The sequence below is a fragment of the Poecilia latipinna genome, unplaced genomic scaffold, assembly GCF_001443285.1.
Source record: "Poecilia latipinna isolate Pla-1442-1.1 unplaced genomic scaffold, P_latipinna-1.0 Scaffold1132, whole genome shotgun sequence".
Lineage (NCBI taxonomy): Eukaryota > Metazoa > Chordata > Actinopteri > Cyprinodontiformes > Poeciliidae > Poecilia > Poecilia latipinna.
In genome coordinates this window covers 1-18,258 of record NW_015113748.1, presented here as the reverse complement: position 1 = coordinate 18,258, position 18,258 = coordinate 1, and the positions used below count along the sequence as shown (strand labels likewise).

Genomic DNA, 18,258 nt, shown 5'->3' with positions numbered 1-18,258 from the left:
ATTGCAATCCCAATGGAATATCTGTACTCTTAGAATGGTAATCTCACCAGCCTAAATTGTATTTCTTTTACTTGAAAACCACAGAAGAAAAAGGAAAAACAGAAAGAGCCATCCAAATGTCAAATCTATTTTTAAGTCCAACTTGTGAATGTGAGAGACATCAAACAAGCCTGACGTGGTGAAGAGAGGGAGATCAATGGGGAAAACAGGGAGGGGCTCCTTGAAGCCCTACATTCTGGCAGAATGTTATGTTACCACCACCTAGATACCTCAGAGTAGTTAAATATAAAGTACACAAGCGCTACAGGTCTTTGCTTGTTCAGGGCTGTAAATGTTTCAGGTCTGTGTGAAATGCTGTTTGCCCAGAGAGAAAAGAAAGTGTTTCTGTCTGCATAGGGTGCAGATACCTACCTGAAATGTGAAAGCTTATTGTTGCAGAGATGTGCAGGACCATCCTCCCTTGCAAGGGGAATAATTTTGCTCATATGTGTTTCCTTATGATTAATTAAATTCAAAATATAGAGAAATGTAGAAATATATAGTGCAGAAATCACTTGATTTATTAGTGGGTTGCAAAATTGATAGTCATAAAAATATCCTAAGTTCTGAGATTATTGTGGAGCATTGTACAATCACCCAAAAAAGAAAGGATTATGGCACAACTGAAAATTTACCAACACGTGGCATTACACCTAAACTGACAACGAGAACATTTAACAGGTAGCAGCTGAGACGCCTGTGGTAACTCTGGAGGAGGAATATGTGGAGGGGAATATGTTGACATGGTAAATATTAAAAGTGTATATTTAATATTTATAACATTATAACTGTATAAATGTAACATTTTTGGATGAATTTGTTTTTATTTTATCAAACACATTTGAAAACTTTCTATTTTTCCATCCACTTCAGAACTATGCACTACTTGTTGTAACTTTGTGACATAAAGTTAAAAACAAAATTCATAAATTATAGTGACTGAAATGAAATATGTAGAAAAATCAACACCAAAACACATTTTTAGCAAGACAGTTTAGCTTTATTGGCATTGAAGCAAATGGATTCTAATAAAGAGTAGATTGTTGCCACAATGTTGCAACATCTTTAATCCCATTTAAGTTTACATATTTAAGAAATGCATATCTTCAGCTCATTTTACATAGTTGCGTTGAACCAGCAAGCATCTCATGAAGCATTTTAAAATATCCTAAAAAATTTTTTTATTATTTCATATTCCTATTTGTCATTAAAACATAAGTGCTATAAATCAAACTGTGGAAAAAAAAAAAAAGAAACGTACCAAGCTAATTGAAAATTCTGCTGTTTGGAAGATTGACAAAAATATCTACATTTTTGCTTCCACAGTGACTTTTAATACAGAGGAAGTGACCATAACTGGATAACAGATGTCACAGGAAGTGAAATAACATGTTTTTTTTTCTTCTACAGCATAGGAAAGAGCAAAAAAGACCATTGAAATAATGTCTTAATTAATAATACAAACTGGTGCATTATATAAATTTTAACACAAATACAGCCAGTAAAAATGCTCTTCTTGAAAGAAGTTCCTGAGATGAAATGAGGAATAAGATAGATATTCCATTTCAAGAACCACTGGCCAGAATTGAACATAAACTACTTGAAAAGAAACACATCTAATGTTTAAAGTGGACAGTGTGGGACAAATGCATAAATGCATCCAGTGCATTCGTCACATTGCAGTGCATATAAATAATAATAATAAAAGAGAGACCAAAACAAATAAACTCCTTCATTGAATCACATTGCACAGTTCATATAGGCTTACAGTTAGTCAGGCAAGGAGAGAATAACTTAAAGTTCCTTTAAAATATCACATTATCCCTGTTTAATAACTAGAAAACTAAAATAAGACAAGTGTGCCCTCTACTGGTGTAAACGCACGAATGCTGTTTGTAAGGCACATACGACCAGCCTTTGTTTTGTACAGTTCGATTTAAAAGTGTATTTAAAAATACCAAAACAGTATACAATAAAACTACCTGAGCAAAAATAAAAAGCAGAGAGTCATATACGGTAGAAAGCAATTTTATAATAATTGTGCAGTGCAAAGAATATGCAGGTATGAGAATTTAAGGCAGAAGCATAAAAAATGCCGTTTCCTCTATTTTTTAAACAAATAAATATAAAAAAGAGGAGTAAACCATTAAAGGTTGATGTTTCTAACAAACGTATTCCCTTTAAACTTGTTTGCTCAGTTATTTCTCACCCAAAAAGAGAGGGAGAGATGTAAGGAAATGAAAAAGCAGACTAATATCCCCTTTTGGGTTCTACGTTTTCATAAATTGTGATGGCAGCTGTGTTCTGGTAGATTAGATCCACATTGTTCCCTGTTCTCGCCCGGATGATGTCCAAGGCACACTGGTTTAGGAAGACATACTGGTCCTGCAGCAATAGAACAAAAATAAAAACCAGAAAGTGTTTGCGATGTGAAACACTGTAAAAAAAAAACAAAACAAAACAAAGCAGACTAGATGTGTGGTCTTCCTACCTCCGTCTGCACCATGAGGGGCCGGTGCATTCGCAGATCATGAACAATGCCGTACACATCTACAATGTTTTCCCTTTCGATCTGGAAGATCAAGCGATCAATGGCTATGAAGGTGCCTGTGCGCCCGACTCCAGCACTGAGCGCAAATATCAAAAACAGAAAGGCGGAAAACGACAGGAGACGACAGGTTATTTTGTACACTTCCAACCAAATGAAAACATTTGTAAAGTTGTCGGGGTGCTGTGTCCAACCTGCAGTGAACCACTGTGGGGGAGTTTCTGGAATACTGGTTCATGTGCTCTCTGACCAGATGTCTGAAGCTGATCAGAAGCTCTGTGGTTTCTGGAACGCCGTGATCCGGCCAGGCTGTGAAATGGAAGTGGCGGACTGAGCGGACTTCCGTTGTTTTCACCTGAGGTAGAAGGAGGTCAGCGATGAAGCAGCAGTTACAGGAAAATGAACAATAAAGACAGGGCACATCAAAAACCCTCGACTCAGAACTCAGAATGACAAATCGTCTGCAAAGCACACTTTATGCATACCTTTTGTTGCATAGTGTTAGTAAAACAACCATGTGATTACTGGGATTCTGTGAGTTTGTGTGTGTGTGTGCTTCAACATAAAGTTACATTTTTTATGTCAAAATCCCTGATGGTCCAGTCTTCAAGTTGGATTTCAGAGGTTGTTGTCACAATGATGTCTTCATAGTATTTGGTGCCAGGACCCCAGTACTGCTCACATTTAACCTGAAAAATAGTTCATTTGCTTTCAGTTTTTGTCTTATTCAGAAACTTTGATATTTGTTATAATTTATTTCAGCTGATTTTTGTGTCATTTTTATTTCACAGATGTCCCTGGACTTGTACATGCTGCATTTAGATACTCTTACTTTGATAAACACACACTGTGAAGCAAAAATATTCCTGTTCTGCTGCAACAGTTTAAAAAAAAAAAAATGCTTATTCATATTTATTTAGATTCATCCTTAATTAAGAATGGAAAACTGAAGTGTGAAAAAATATAGATTTTTAACTCTGGTTGTTATTCAAGTTAATTCATGTTGACTGATTTTCAACCAGTTTCTGTACCAAAGAGTTGCAAAGGTAGAAACATGTTTTGTACATACGTGCAATTTTAAATTGACTTTTCTTATCACTATATATACAAAAAAGACCAGGGTGTATTTCCTAATTTATTGCGAGGGAATGCAATACTTTTGCAAGGTAACGCAAGAGAAAAAAAAAAAAAATCCCCATGCCCTCCTAGGGGGCTCCATGTGCTTTCAATAAAGCTTTTGTCTCTGTAAAAACTTTCTGACTGCATCGATGAACCCACTGCTCATGGATCAGGAACAGGTACGACACAAAGTATTTCTTTATGTTCATACTCACTCTTCCTTGTTCATTACAGCGTGTTAGCATGACCAGAGTCTGGACGTTCTTCTCCCAGACCATCCTCCAGAACTCGTTGACTGTTGCAGGTAAAGGTCCCTGAGCTGCGATGAACTCTTTCCTGGAAAGGTAACCCTAATGTGCAAAAAACAAACAAACAAACAAACAAAAACAAAAAAACTCAGTATAAAGCATCCATAAAGTTAAGTTTTCACAAAGATTCTCAAATGGGAAATGAGTGTAGATTTCGTTCAAAGCGAACCAGAGAAACAAATGAAGTGAGTTATAGTGTGATCATAAGATGCTTTAAAGTGAAATGACCAAAAGCAAATAATGTCGGTACGCACCGGCATGTAGTTAGCATTGATGTAATCTTCATTTGGACTTCCGTGGACAACAGAGAGTTTCACTCTGGAGGAGTCATCTAGGAGATGAATAAGTATGTAAATGAAGTATGAATGATTCATTTATGAATTAAAATTAAAGTGTTAGATGGTAAAAACGCTCATTGCAAGCAGAAGCAGTGGGGCGTTCCATGTGTTACAGCTAACATGTTATGGTTTGAAGAATGAGGGTTAGCTTTTTGAATAACAAAGGAAAATTTAAGGTGACTTACAAGGAAGCACGTTGTTGTAGCGATTTTTAGGCTTGTTCTCCAGAGCCAGCGCATGCAGTTTGGCTTGAGCGGTACCAACAGGCTTCAGGTCCTTTAAAACACAGTTTGGTAGATTAACTTGTGGGTACAGAAGAAATAAATAAAAAAAACAACAGATACTTTTGTACTTTTAAAATTATAAACTGCTTCATATGTGTGACTTTATTAAGTCACACATATGAAGTTTGTGTGACTTCATAAAGTCACACAAACTTCCAGTGTCCAGTGTCAAATGTATTTATAGACAAGTATTAATGGAAAACATGCAGATTATTGATCTATTCTTGCACAACAATTTTACATTAACTTGAGTGAGTTGAAAACACTTCATTCTTCTCTTATTTATTCCTACAACTCGCGTGTTTTGCTGTCTTTGATGCATGTTCCACTGTTTTTCATCAATCTGGGCCATGCACAAATGTTGTATCTTATATTTAAAAGCATAACTGCACAAATCAGAATAGTTGTCCCAGAATAGATTTAATGGCAAAAAGTGTACTAAAATGAAAAAATAAGGCAGAAACCAGGACATTATCAGCTCCACGCAAACAGTTTTCCCAGAATCAGTGATGTTCTCTTGTCAGTCTGTGCAGCAGGTGAGACGTCGTGTTGGACTTTGTTCAGTCTGTCTGTCTGTGTATAGTGTGTGTGGATTAAGGTAATTTAGAAACATTCAGAACTGTAAAAATATAACATAATGATTTACACATTTTGGTGAGAAATAAAATACACTTTTCCTGATGTTGAGGAACTGTCAGGTAGCAGTACACTGAGAGAAACTTACAGATTAGGAATGCCTAAACATGTTTGTGAAGCTTCACCTCAAATTCTTCAGCGAAGCCACAGCTGGAGTCAGCTTTCTGCTTCCTGTAGTAAGCTTCAAAGTCCTCCACTCTCACGGCCACACTTCTGCTCATATATGCAACATTGTTTAGAGGGGAGAATAAGTATTCTCCAGAAAGGAGCGTTATGTACAAATGTATTAATTTGTATTAATGTATTAATTAATGTCTTATACTTACACTTTCCCCCTAAGAAAAAAAAAGTAATAATTACATAAACAATTGTGGACTTTGAGTTTGAAATAATAATCATTTAGCAAAATCTTAAATACTCACCCCATTGCCTGAATCTGGATGTCGGGAGACTCCTTACGGGATAACCTGCAGTTTTCAATAGATGAATAACACTGAGCATCTGATTCGATAACATTGTTTTATTTTCATCGGTACGAAGAATAAAAACCTTCTCCAATAGATGATGAAACCAATAAGGATGACCAAGAGAACTCCAAAGATTCCCAACGTTGCTCCAATAGTAATAGAGATGAAAACTGCAATTTTATAAAACCAAAGTTTACAGAGTCAGTCTTGAGCAAAAACAGTTAAATTACATAACAATTAAAATAAGCACATTAAAGTCCCATTTTGGTTCTTTCAATAATACCTGGGTCTTGGTTGAGAATAATCACATCTGACCAATTTGATACAGAACACACTGATTTGGTGGCATTAATTTTTCCTGAGTCCACAACCAAATAGGTGCAAACCACTACGGCATATCTGCAGGAAAAAAAAAAAAAAAAAGTAATAACAACAACAACAAAAAACAACAACATAGTTTATATATTCTTAATAAATTCCTACATTTCAAAATCCTACGTTTGCAGTGCATTTTTCTTTTACAGTATGCTCTTAGTTTATACTTTGATCTCATATTGGTATAACTTTTGGAGGTTACAGTTTTTTTTCCGTATAATTCTACCACTGAAGACTAGACATTTTGTTTCCCTTATCAATCTAGGTCAAAATAACTGAAGTACATACAAATTGAAGTATAACAAAAACACAATTAATGTGTCCAACTTTCTAGTACAAATATCTTGGTACACTTGAAATAAGACGAGTGTACTTGTCTTATTGCAACACAAACACACACACACAAACACACTTTTCACTAAAACATTGCAGCTCGTTTAGAGCCAACAATTCCTTAATATTGATGAAAAAGTTCTGGTTCTAATTGTAGATTATTTCACTTAAAAAAATGTCTTGTTCTAAATGAAAAAAAATCTGCCAAAGTAACTAATACTTTTTTCATAAATATTAAGCAACTATTGACTTAAAACTAGCCCCTATATCTTGCTGAAATGTTACTTGTATAAACTTAGCTTACGAGTACTTTAAATGTTAATATGGTACGTTTTACTAGAATGTACATTTTAGTCTGTTTATTTTTACTTAAGTACAGTGTTTGAGTACTTTCATCATTGTGTCTTACAAACTAAAGAGTTCAAATACATTAGCAGAAATAAAGAGTGTATTTTCAGTCTATAACTTATTTGTAGTTTGTTTTTGGTAATGAAAACAGATTAAGCATTAAATAAACATTGTCTTTACTCACTTTTCTTTTTCAATATTTAGCTTGACTCAGAGAAAATAAAAATAAAAAATAAATTAACTAATTAATCTAAAATGATCAAGACTGCATAAACTCTACAAAACAATCCTGTAAAACAAATTCCTGGAATCAAATGGTAAATAAAGCAAACTAAAATACAATGCAATTTGACAAAATACGCTATCAGCCAGTAAAGGTGCCAAAGATTTCCGTGTAAAAGGAAATCTTTTTTATTTAAGTGTGGTTCTCTTACCTGTAACTTCCACTTGGATCCAGAGCACCATTAGCATAGCTTTCCCACTTTGATCCATTTCCTATCTCAACGTCCAAGGAAACAGAACTTCTCCTCGTCGTTTTGGTATTGTTCATTATTGTTGCAAGATATGCTTTTGCAGAATTTGCTCTCCAGTCACTGTATGTTTTCTCCATGAAATTTTCAATATTAGGAATGTTGGCTTAAAGGAAACAAAATACACAGAATAATAAGCACTGTAATATTTTTCAAATTTATTTATTACAGGGTTACAGGAGCACATCTTGATGTTAAGAAAACAGAAATAAACCCTACCACTGTCATCGCTTGTTACCAGAACCCCAACATGAGTCACTGGTCCGTTAGAGTCGTTTAACAGGCTGTTGTCAATAAGAAGTGTGAATGTATTGTGGGTTCTAGTAGACACCTGCTTCCCATATTCTGATGGAATGAGAGGCTCTGTATAAAGTTAAAAGAGAGGAATCAAACACCAATGTATCAAACTTAAAGTGAGTAATATTAGCTCAAGATTAAAAATAAATAAATGGAACTAATCCTGCTTCACTAATAAGTGAAGCAGGATTAAATTTGATACCTATTCTTTACATGCAATAATTATTCAAATATTCCGTACAAAATTGAAACAAACTTACTTGTGACACCTGTCTGACATGTTATCCACTGAGGAGTGCTTGGTTTTCCACAACTCAGAGTCTCTACTTTAATCGTAAAATTCTCATGGTAAGTAAGGTTGGGAATAATGTGTCCAGAAACAGTCGCATAAGAAATGGGTACATGAGTAATTGTAGAGGTAGTGCTGGTTACATTAAACATGACTTTAGAGAACTCTCCATTGGGGTTTTTCCATTTCAGAATAATTTTGGCATCTCCAGAGTTTGGTCCAGAACATTCTAAGTTCTTCACAGGACTCGCATCTGTCGAAATGAAGTAGATATAAATATTAGTAAAAAAAAAAAAATGTTATTGGTTAAATGTGTGCAACAATATTTTTATTTCCTTTATTTTTGTTTTTTGTATTCAAAGCACAGAAAACAGAAAAATTCACACAAGATCCAATGTCATGCATATCGGACTGTATAAAAGATGGAATGTTACGAGCATACTTGTGCAGTTGGACATCGTTTCTGTGGCAGATTCTGTTCCATCAGAGGTCTTGGTGATGATGGCGATGTTGTACTCAGTACCAGCTGCCAGTCCAGTGATGTTATGTGAAGTTCCACTAGTTGTGGTGTTCTTAACATAAGTCTTATCGTGGTTTTGCCAGGAGACAAAAAAACTATAGGTGCTCTTATACTCATCAGGATGGGACCAGTTTAAATAGATATGTTCCTCATCAGGATAAAGTCCGAGAGACTTCACGTTGTAAGGTCCTGATGGTTTAATAAACAAGTGAGAAATGTTACTGGTAATCCGGACACTGCAGTGTCTTGCAACAAACAATGTGTTTTAAGTGAATTTTTTCAAAGTAGTGGATAAACAAATGTGGTTTGACCTGGACCATTCAATGGCTTTTTCTTAAAGTTGTTTTCCAGCCAACAGGTTGGACCTACAACCCAATCTCAAGTCATCTGCAGACTCAAAAACATATAATCCAGGATTGCCATGTATTTAGCCCACTTCATCTTCTAATCAACTCAGTAGTTTTCCTGTTCCTGCTAGAAATGTACAATGCCAGTTTTCATTGCAAGTTTATATGCATGTCAAAAATTGCAATGTTGGTCACATTTGACCAGAGCGTCTTCTTTGACATGTTTTCTATAGCCCCTCCTTGTCCATAAAGGCCATATTTTTGCCTTTAACAAATATCCATTGTGTCGAACGATCCTCCCACTTCAGCTTTGAGTCTGTGGAGCTCTTCCAAATTTACCATGGGCCTCATGGCTGCTTCTCTGATTAATACACTTTTAGGTTTACAGTTTAGGTTTACAGCCCTATTTCACTAGATTTGCAGACACCCTCTTTCCATCTTAGAGATCCTTACAGCTCAGAGCATTGTTTTATTGCAACCTAAATCCTCTGCAAATGTCTTCACACTTTTATCCCTGAACCTCTCTGCTGTGTTTCTTGGTCCATATGGTGCTTTTTGGTAACTGATTCACGCTAACATAACAACATAAGAGCTGTTTTTTACCCAGATTATATTCCAAAAATATTATCTTTATTCACTTGTAGGTAATGTCTAATGGCAACCCGCTGAACAAACTTTTATTTAGGAATAAAGGGTGCTAAATACAAATTTAAATCTTATGCTACATTGTGTTGATCTGTAGCATAAAATGAAATACACCAAAGTTTGTGGTTGCAACATATTTTGGAAGGTTTTTTGTTGTTTTTTTTTTTTTTTTTTTTTTTTTTTACAAGACACTGTGAGAGTAATTGATATAGGAGACTTAACGATAAATAAAATAAGATTCTTACTTGTGGTCACGGTTATGTTAACAGGTTCACTCTCAAAATCCATTGGTCCCACAGTTGTCACAGAAATCATGTAAGAAGTCCCAGACAGAAGTTGAGACAAATTGTAAGTTGTTTTGGCAGAAGGGATTTTTACATCTTCCTGAGAGTGAATGTAGGTCAGATTGTAGTGGTAGCTGAATGCATATTCCATATCAGGTGCTTTTCCCCATTCCAGTTCAATAGAACTGGTAGTCTGCATCCGTTTGACAATATTCCCAGGAGGATTTGGGTCTGCAAGGACAGAATTCATCACATGTACAATTAATCGTGTATGCATTTGGAAAGTTTTCCCAAACCCATTGGGGGCTGCGTGGTACTTTTTGTGGCACACCGAGTTTAACTACATATTCAGGGAGTGTCTGAGGGTGAAGTTGATAAGATAGCTAAAATATCCCCCAACAGTGGAGAGTCAATTTGTATTGCCATTACTATTATTTCTATCATTATTATTTCTATTGTTTGTTGTCGTAGTATTTACTATTATTAGTAAGAATTACATAAAGATTATTTTTAAGTATCATCTTGCACTTATTTTAATTGTAGGTAAAAAGAAAAAAACCCCATCAAAACAGACAAAAGTTAATAAGAATAATAATTAGTGATACTCACAAGTGGCACTTGTAACTATTTCAGATGGTTCACTGAACGGTCCACTGTGTGACCTCATCACACCGCTGCACAGCTCTGCAGCGTGCAGGCCGTAAAACTTGAAGGAGGTGTTGTGAAAACTGAGCTCTTCTGTCTTATTTAAACCTGAGGAGCAGTTTAGCAGAAGCTCATATTTCTCCACATTTCCAGGAGGGTTGGTCCACGACACCAGGACTGAATCATTGGATCCCTCATTGCTGATAGTGAGATCAGGCACATTGGGTTCTGTTGATGTGCAGCCATAAAAAATTAAAACAATTCAACAATGATACAAGTTAAAAAAAAAATAATAATAATAATAATAAGGGAAGACAGTAAAAGCCCTACTTGTGTACTGAGTGGTGCAGGTCTCTTTCCCTTCAGTGCCATCCTCTGCCATGACAGTAACACAGAATGTGCAGTTGGTTCCAGAGATGAGATCTGAGAAGGTCACGCTTTCTGCTGATGAGTTGGTATTTTTGTTGCGACAGCCAGTTGTCTCCACCCGATATTGGAAGCCGTTCTTGTACTCGTATGGTTTTGTCCAGTTTAGGTAAACAGCAGTTGTGTTTAAGGTAAAAGCTTTTAAATCTGTGACATTATAAGGCCCTGAAAACAAGACGATAAACTGTTACTTTTTGGAGAAAATAAAAACAAACATATTTGCACAAGTCATTTGTAGCGTGCTCTTACAAGCTACAATGCACTTACTTGTATAGTAGAAAACCTTCACAGACTCTGCTCGAGTGGAGTCTTCTGTTATTGTAGTGACGGTAAAGTTGTATTTTCTCCCAGACGTGAGACCATCAAATGTAAATGTTGTAGTGTTTATCCTTTTCAACCGTGATTCATTAGGGACAACACTTCCAAGCTGCACTTCATAAATGTAGGGTGGTTTGCTGCTTGGCTGATTCCACTTCAGGGTTACTGAACTAGTGGTGATTTCTGTCTCTGTCAGACCCGTCACCGGATTTGGTCCTAAAAAACAGGATAAAAGTGATCAGAGCACATACGTTCATTAAAGTCTTTTTAGGTTCGATCACACATGAGGGAAAATTATAGGAAAACTAACACAAGATCATACATTAGGAAAAGGTTTACACGAAGTATGTCTATAATTTTTTTTTACAAATGTTTTAAAAGTGTTAAAGATTTAGGACTTGAATGTTAAATAATCTCTATTAACAGAACAAATAACAGAATGATCCAACTTCTTTTGTCAATGTATTTTACATTTTTTAAAATGATCAGGTGCAAAAAAGATTCCTCCAAATATATGAAACAGTCACTTAACACAATAATTCAATAATATGAAGTAGAGCTGATTGAATCATTAGTGTAATTTTAAAATTGAATACAACAAAGACAAACTTTATGACAAAACTTGTTGTCATTTTATCCATAGTGATGAGCATGATGAAACTGGCTGTTTCTGTTTACTCACTTGTATAGTTTTGTGTGCTCTCTTCTGTACTCTTATACTTCAGTGCACCAACAGTGACTACAGAAACTGTGTACTTGGATCCTGATTCAAGGTTTTCCATCAGGAACCAGCTGTTCTTTGTATCAGTAGAGGCATTTTTAGTGGACACAGTAAAGTACTGGTCAGGGTCCATATCAGCTGGAAGGGACCAACTAAATCTGATGGAGCTGTTGGTCTGAAAGTCCACCATGATAGAGCCGGGGGGGTTAGGAACTAAGCAGAAGAATAAATCAGGTCACAAACATGTGAAAACCCAATGCATATCCAAATGCAGATAAAAAAAAAAACAAAACAAACAAAATCACTAAATTTAGGAAACTTACAAGTTGCATTGTAAACAACACTTCTGTTGCTCGTCTTAGGTCCACTTTTGGTGACAACCTCAACACGGTAAAGAACTCCTGGTTTCAAATAGTCAAATTTAAACTGTATAGTCTGATTATTCAAATCTGTGTCATTTATCAAGGAATTTGTGTTATTGTATAACTGGACAAGGTATGAGGAAACCTGCCCATATGCTTTTGTCCAGCTCACTGACAAGCTGGAGGTGGTTCCTCTGGCTAAAATGCCTGAGACCTGTGCAGGAACTGGAAGAGAAATGTAGAAACAACAATGAAGATCATTCATAATAATAATAATAATAATAATAATAATAATAATAATAATAAAAAGAATCAAATCTGAACAAGAAATGCATTTTTGCTTGGTCTGCAGGTATTGCTGAGAGAATACATGCATTTAATCTGAACACTTATACAACAGACTGGGTGGGCTAAAAAGTTTGAAGGTTGAAAAACATGGTTAGATTTTGATGATTTCAAATTATCAATAACTATGATCATTTGTCATTTTCAAGAGAGAAAGTACTACAAAAAGAATAGTTGTGTACAATTTTTTCCTCCTTTCACTGTATAATTTGGTTCCCGAGAACAACATTTTTAAGTCGTTTAAAATTTGTCTTTTTCATTTGTTTTTCAGGGATGTGTGAGGGAAAAAAATCAATCAAAAGACCTCCAATACCCTCTTTCAGCTCCATCATCCTCCACTGAATACAAAGTTCTTAACTAATAACTTTAGGGAACTATCGACTAAGATGTCTTAAAAAAAAATACATATATATATATATATATATATATATATAAAAGTCAGGCTCCTTGAAACCAAGATCTGATCAAATAGTTTGCATAAACAATGAAATATTTATCCAAAGTCTTAATATTCTGAAAGCGTGTGTGACATACTTGTATATTCCTTTTTGCTTGCGATTGTTGATTGTACACCTTCATGAACTGTCAACACATTAAATGTGTAAAGGGTTCCAGGAATCAGATTGTTGAAGGAGTAGGTCTCATTAACCGTGGAGTCATTGTGAACTCGCTCACTGCCCCGCCATGCTTCCACCAGATACTTGTAGGAATCCTTGTAATCATTTTGTCTGAGCCATGAGAGCTGGATGGATGTGGTGTTCACAAAGCTCACAGTCAAATTGGTCACTGCTTTGGGCACTGAAGCAAGAATAGCAGAGGGTTACCTTGGATCAAAGGGATGTTATATTTTCAGCATTGAGACAGCATTGATTTTCATATCCTTACTGGTGCAACTGGACACCTCCACAGGGCTTGAGTCGGTGTCTGATGCAACAGTTGTTGTGATGTTGATGGAGTAACAGAAACCTGGCTCCAGGTTGGGAACGTCATAGGTGGTGCTGTTGCTGGTAATCGTGTTAATGAGTGCTCTTGTGGTGCTGTTGTAGGTTTGAACCCGGTACCGGTAATATTCTCGGGCACCCAGCGGTTCTGACCACTGCACCTTTATGGAAGTTGGAGAAATAGGGCTGGCTTTTGCATCCTGCACTGGGTTTGGCACTGAGCATAAGAGAAGAAAGAAAAAAAACAACAAAGAATATATGAAAATCTGAAATAAATATGTAAATAAGGACATTAAGTCTTTTGAAATGACATACAAAAATGCTATATTTCTTCTGCGGCTTTTCTGGTAAAGTCGAACCTCGGGGTAAAGGTAAGTGCTTTAAGCTGTTGTTTCTATGTTTGAGACCCTTATTTTGAAGTACATTCTTGTTCCTTTTGCGGTTTCAGAGTAGGCTAATAAACATAAGCCAATGGCTAAGCTACTAAAACATTACTTAACACTCATCTTGTAAAGTTCTCATCTCAGGATCAGTATATATTATTACACCACAGGTTACAATGCTCTTTGGGTCTGATCACATAAACTTACAGGTGGAAGTATATTGGGTGACTGGCGAGCTACTCAGTTGTTCCGGTCCAACAGTTGTTATATTTATGGTGTAATTGGTTCCAGACTGAAGACCCTCTAACACTATGTCCGTTTTCTCTATATAGCCAATCTTTGACACATTGTCATCTGGATGATTGTAGGTGATATTATAGCTGATATTAGGAGCACCAGCCATCTTTTCTGAAGTCACCCACTGCAGGTGTAAAGAAGAGTTTGTCCTGTTGGTGAAGGTGAAGGATGTGACAGACAACGGATCTAAAAGAGAGAGAAAACACACATACAAACACACACTAATAAGTCTGCATTGAATTACAATGAGATGTCTAATCTGTTTTCTGTACTAAGCTGAGCAACAAATGTTTTATATTCATCAGTTAAATTGCTCAAATGTAGAAAACGTCAGTAGACCTAAATTCTACATTTTAGAGTAGTTAGAAAAACATTATTTTTGTAGTGTATATTATAAAATATACTTCAGTACAATGTTAGCAAAAGAAATTTGTTTACTTAGGTAAAATTCATGTCAATATTTGGTCCTTACTAGTGCCAGAATTACTCAACAAAGATGTTATAATTTGGGGAAAAGTGGAACTTACATGTTGCCAATGAAAACTGATCAGAGGTGTCTGTGAACGTTCCGGCTACAGCAGTCACTGTGAAACTGAAACTCCTTCCAGGAAGTAAACCGGAGAAAGCTGCTGTGGTGGTGGTTGTTTTTGTGAAGCTGGTGTAGTCACTGCTTGTGTCTGAGATGTTCACGATGTAATGGTCAACCCTTCCTTCAGGCAACGTCCACGTGATGCTTATATTGTCACTTGTTCTTGATACAAAAGTGACGTCCACAGGCTTTACAGGCCCTGTTCAGCAAAGTAAATAAATTAGTGAATGATATTCTTAACAGTCCTGATTAATAACAGGACAGATGCAAGCGTCTGTAAAAACAATTTGTCCCTGAGCATATACAAGAGCATCTAAAAACAGCAACCAGAATCTCACTATTTCTTATAGTTACCAAAGACGTAAAAACCTTTCAAAGTCATGATTCACATCAACACAAAAAGCCAGGCTCAGACCTAAAGTCACAGCCAGCAACATCCATAAAGTTGACCTAACTAAAGTATAAGGCAGAGTGAAAAAAGGAGTTCAGATTTTACTGTGACTGAAGAGTTTAATTTACCATAAACATCAATAAAGCTGAGGCAACATCTACTTTAAGGTTAGCTTTCCATATTTACATTTTGGATCATAATTTGGGATCCCTGATTGGTTGGGCCAGGATATTTCACAATTTGCCATTACAGAAACCTCCTTCCACTGTTCAGCTCAAGTCAGTTAAATAACCAATGTCAATATTCAAAAAGGAGTCAAATCAATAATCAATAATTCTCATCCCTGGTCCTCAGGACCCACAGCCCTGCCACACACCTGACTGAAATGAATGGGTGACTGACTGGTTTCTGAAACTCTTGATGTGGTGATGCAATCATTTGAATCAGGTGTGCTGTTGAACACATTACGCATCCAAAACATGACGACCGGTGAGCCCTGAGGACTTAGATTGAGATTCGCTGAGTTAGAAAAGGTAAACAATCTTTTTTTGTTGTTGTTGTTCTTCAGAGTTTTAAGTTCTATAAGGTAAAAACTTTACTTTATTCACAATTTTGCTAAATTATGAACTCAGATATTGATTTACATTATCTGATTTCAATATCTGGATCTTTTTTATTTTTGGATTTCAAAGGGCCAGTACCTTGTTGTAGATATTTTTGCTTCAAAGATTATTCATTCATTTATGTTGAGGTCATCTGCTAGAATCAAATTTATCTGGAATTATACTTGACAAGAAAAACAGGAATATACTGGAAGGAGTATGAGACTTCATTTTACTAAATCTCTCAATAAGTGTCTATATATTTGCACCTTAAAATATCCTTCATATTTTTCTTTCACCTTTTATACTATAAAGTTTCAAACTTTAACTAAAGACAGTCCAGTTGTCATTTCTTGTTCTTGAGTTAGACCAAAGCACAACTTGTATGCAGGTAAAATAATAATGAGGAATATTTAACAATAGGACATTCTACAAATGACAACAGACACCAAGGGAAAAACCAAGGTGCAAAGCAGTTAGAAAAGATTAGGATAATAACAGGCAGAATTACAATGAGGGATATTTATGGATAAAAGAACATGCTAAGAAAATCAGGAGAAACGGGGATGCTGTGGTGGCACAGGGGTAAATCACAACACACATATCAACACGGACGACACACGACAAACCAAAATTACACAAAACAGTGGGATGAAAATGACAGGAAACTAAAGAAATTGGAAAAGTAAATATCCAGCATTATTCAGGTACAAATATATAAAAAACAAAATGACTAAAGAAACTTGAAGTTGAAAGCATTACTGCACTAACTGTTTTTGTACATGTCATTTCTCTCCACAAATTGCAGAACAATGTTACTTGTGGAAAACCCTAAATAATGAATAATCGATCCAGCTACTAGCAAAACAATAAATTCATTATTTCCATCTCAACAAGGTTTTACTTAAAAGTTGCTTGGAGGCAACATTTGCTTATTGTATTCAGTTAATGACTTCACCACCTTACTGCACTTTTTGTAAAAAACGCTTCTATGTTGCATTAAGAAACAACTATCACCACATATATTGCAGGCATACAAAGCCTAAAATACATGAATAATTAAATATTTTCTTGCAATCGAGGCAGTTTTTATTTTTTATTTATTTTTTTTACATACTGTATGCATATTTCATACAGTGATACTAAGCAGAAAATAAACTTGTGGTATATTGTGCAGCCCTATTTTCAGCAGCTACAGTAGAGACATTTTACATTCCCCAACAGCAATGAAATTAGTTAAATTTATGATTACATAAAGTTAAATTGATTTCTCAGTCATAATTCCAGCTGTCCACTGTAGGGAAGTGCTTCCCAATAACAAGAGGACATTGGAGACTTCAGTGACATTAAGATTGTGAATCAACTGAGGTTCTGTGAGTGAGATATATGATCACATTTTCAGAAAAACAAAAGGATGGACAAACATTTTCTGACATTATTTCTTGTTGTAACTGAAAAATCTTGCATCCAACCAAACATATGATTGAGACTCACTTACTTGTGTATTTCGAAGTAGTCCTGTTCTCTCCTTCAGTGACATTATCAGCAGCTACAGCAGTGACAGATATGTTATACTGCTCACCAGCAGTCAGATCAGAAATGGTCAGAAATGTCTCAGACACATTTCTTTCGGAATATTTTTGTCCACCTTCCCATTGAACTCTATAGAAAGAGCTGCTTCCCATTGGTTTGGTCCAGTTCACAAATAGAGATGATGTTGTTACATCAAACACACTGAGATCTGTGACTACTTCAGGCTCTGTGAGTGCAAAAGAAATATATAGGAGGAAGTACTAAAAGCTTAAGCAAAAAATTATGAGCATTTTAAACAATGAAAAGAAAGGAGGAAATGCCTCAAACATAATGATGATTAAATAAAATCATACTCTTAATCTTACTTCTTAAATGACAAATCATTTTCTCATTACTCATTAGTACGTTGCTCCCAAACATGGCTATGACAAAAAAAAAAAACACTAGCTGTCTCCAAGAGTCAGCTCTGTGAAATTTAACTGAATCTCATTTGTTCTACAGGGAGTGGTTTTATTTTTCAAACCTCGTATGTAACCCATCTATTGCCCATTATATAAAGGTTGTTAAGATATGATTGGGAGAATGGACAAATGTCCCTTGACACAATATAATGTAGATAATTCTGAATGTTGCATAAAAGCACCTATTAATATCGTCATGATACATCCATCCATCTATCCGAGGCTCACTTACTTGTGTATTTCGAAGTAGTCCTGTTCTCTCCTTCAGTGACATTATCAGCAGCTACAGCAGTGACAGATATGTTATACTGCTCACCAGCAGTCAGATTAGAAATGGTCAGAAATGTCTCAGACACATTTCTTTCGGAATATTTTTGTCCACCTTCCCATTGAACTCTATAGAAAGAGCTGCTTCCCATTGGTTTGGTCCAGTTCACAAATAGAGATGATGTTGTTACATCAAACACATTGAGATCTGTGACTACTTCAGGCTCTGTGAGCAGAAATCAGTATGTTGCAAACATTTGAAAACCAAAG

General features: G+C 35.7%; 1 protein-coding gene across 2 annotated transcripts; it reads right to left on the bottom strand.

Moving 5' to 3' along the window:
• Window positions 1-1,017: 1,017 nt before the first annotated feature.
• Window positions 1,018-18,241, bottom strand: LOC106959920 (protein tyrosine phosphatase receptor type J). 2 transcript variants are annotated; one of them, XM_015052781.1, is made up of 28 exons: window positions 17,954-18,241; window positions 17,226-17,486; window positions 14,673-14,933; window positions 14,056-14,331; window positions 13,410-13,682; window positions 13,059-13,322; window positions 12,141-12,404; window positions 11,779-12,030; window positions 11,046-11,312; window positions 10,683-10,943; window positions 10,317-10,580; window positions 9,669-9,938; window positions 8,354-8,620; window positions 7,883-8,164; window positions 7,545-7,688; window positions 7,230-7,431; window positions 6,023-6,138; window positions 5,822-5,909; window positions 5,695-5,739; window positions 5,599-5,607; window positions 5,398-5,485; window positions 4,538-4,628; window positions 4,269-4,345; window positions 3,922-4,056; window positions 3,160-3,276; window positions 2,782-2,942; window positions 2,531-2,666; window positions 1,018-2,424 (listed from the first exon to the last, which is right to left on the bottom strand). In XM_015052781.1, exons 1-28 carry the CDS (start codon window positions 18,138-18,140, stop codon window positions 2,290-2,292), a joined length of 5,193 nt encoding a protein of 1,730 aa, XP_014908267.1. In that variant the 5' UTR covers window positions 18,141-18,241; the 3' UTR covers window positions 1,018-2,289. The 2 variants fall into 2 exon arrangements, with proteins under 2 accessions (XP_014908267.1, XP_014908268.1); XM_015052782.1 differs by lacking the exon at window positions 17,226-17,486.
• Between the last annotated feature and the right edge of the window lie 17 nt (window positions 18,242-18,258).

What these genes read in the sequence shown, in the direction of transcription:
- LOC106959920 (XM_015052781.1), bottom strand. Translation starts at nt 18,140, where the DNA reads ATGGGAAGCAGCTCTTTCTATAGAGTTCAATGGGAAGGTGGACAAAAA. An exon ending in AATAGTTACAAGTGCCACTT is followed by an intron (nt 9,939 to 10,316) that starts GTGAGTATCACT and finishes CTGTCCTTGCAG; the next exon opens with ACCCAAATCCTCCTGGGAAT. An exon ending in AACGATGTCCAACTGCACAA is followed by an intron (nt 8,165 to 8,353) that starts GTATGCTCGTAA and finishes TCATTTCGACAG; the next exon opens with ATGCGAGTCCTGTGAAGAAC.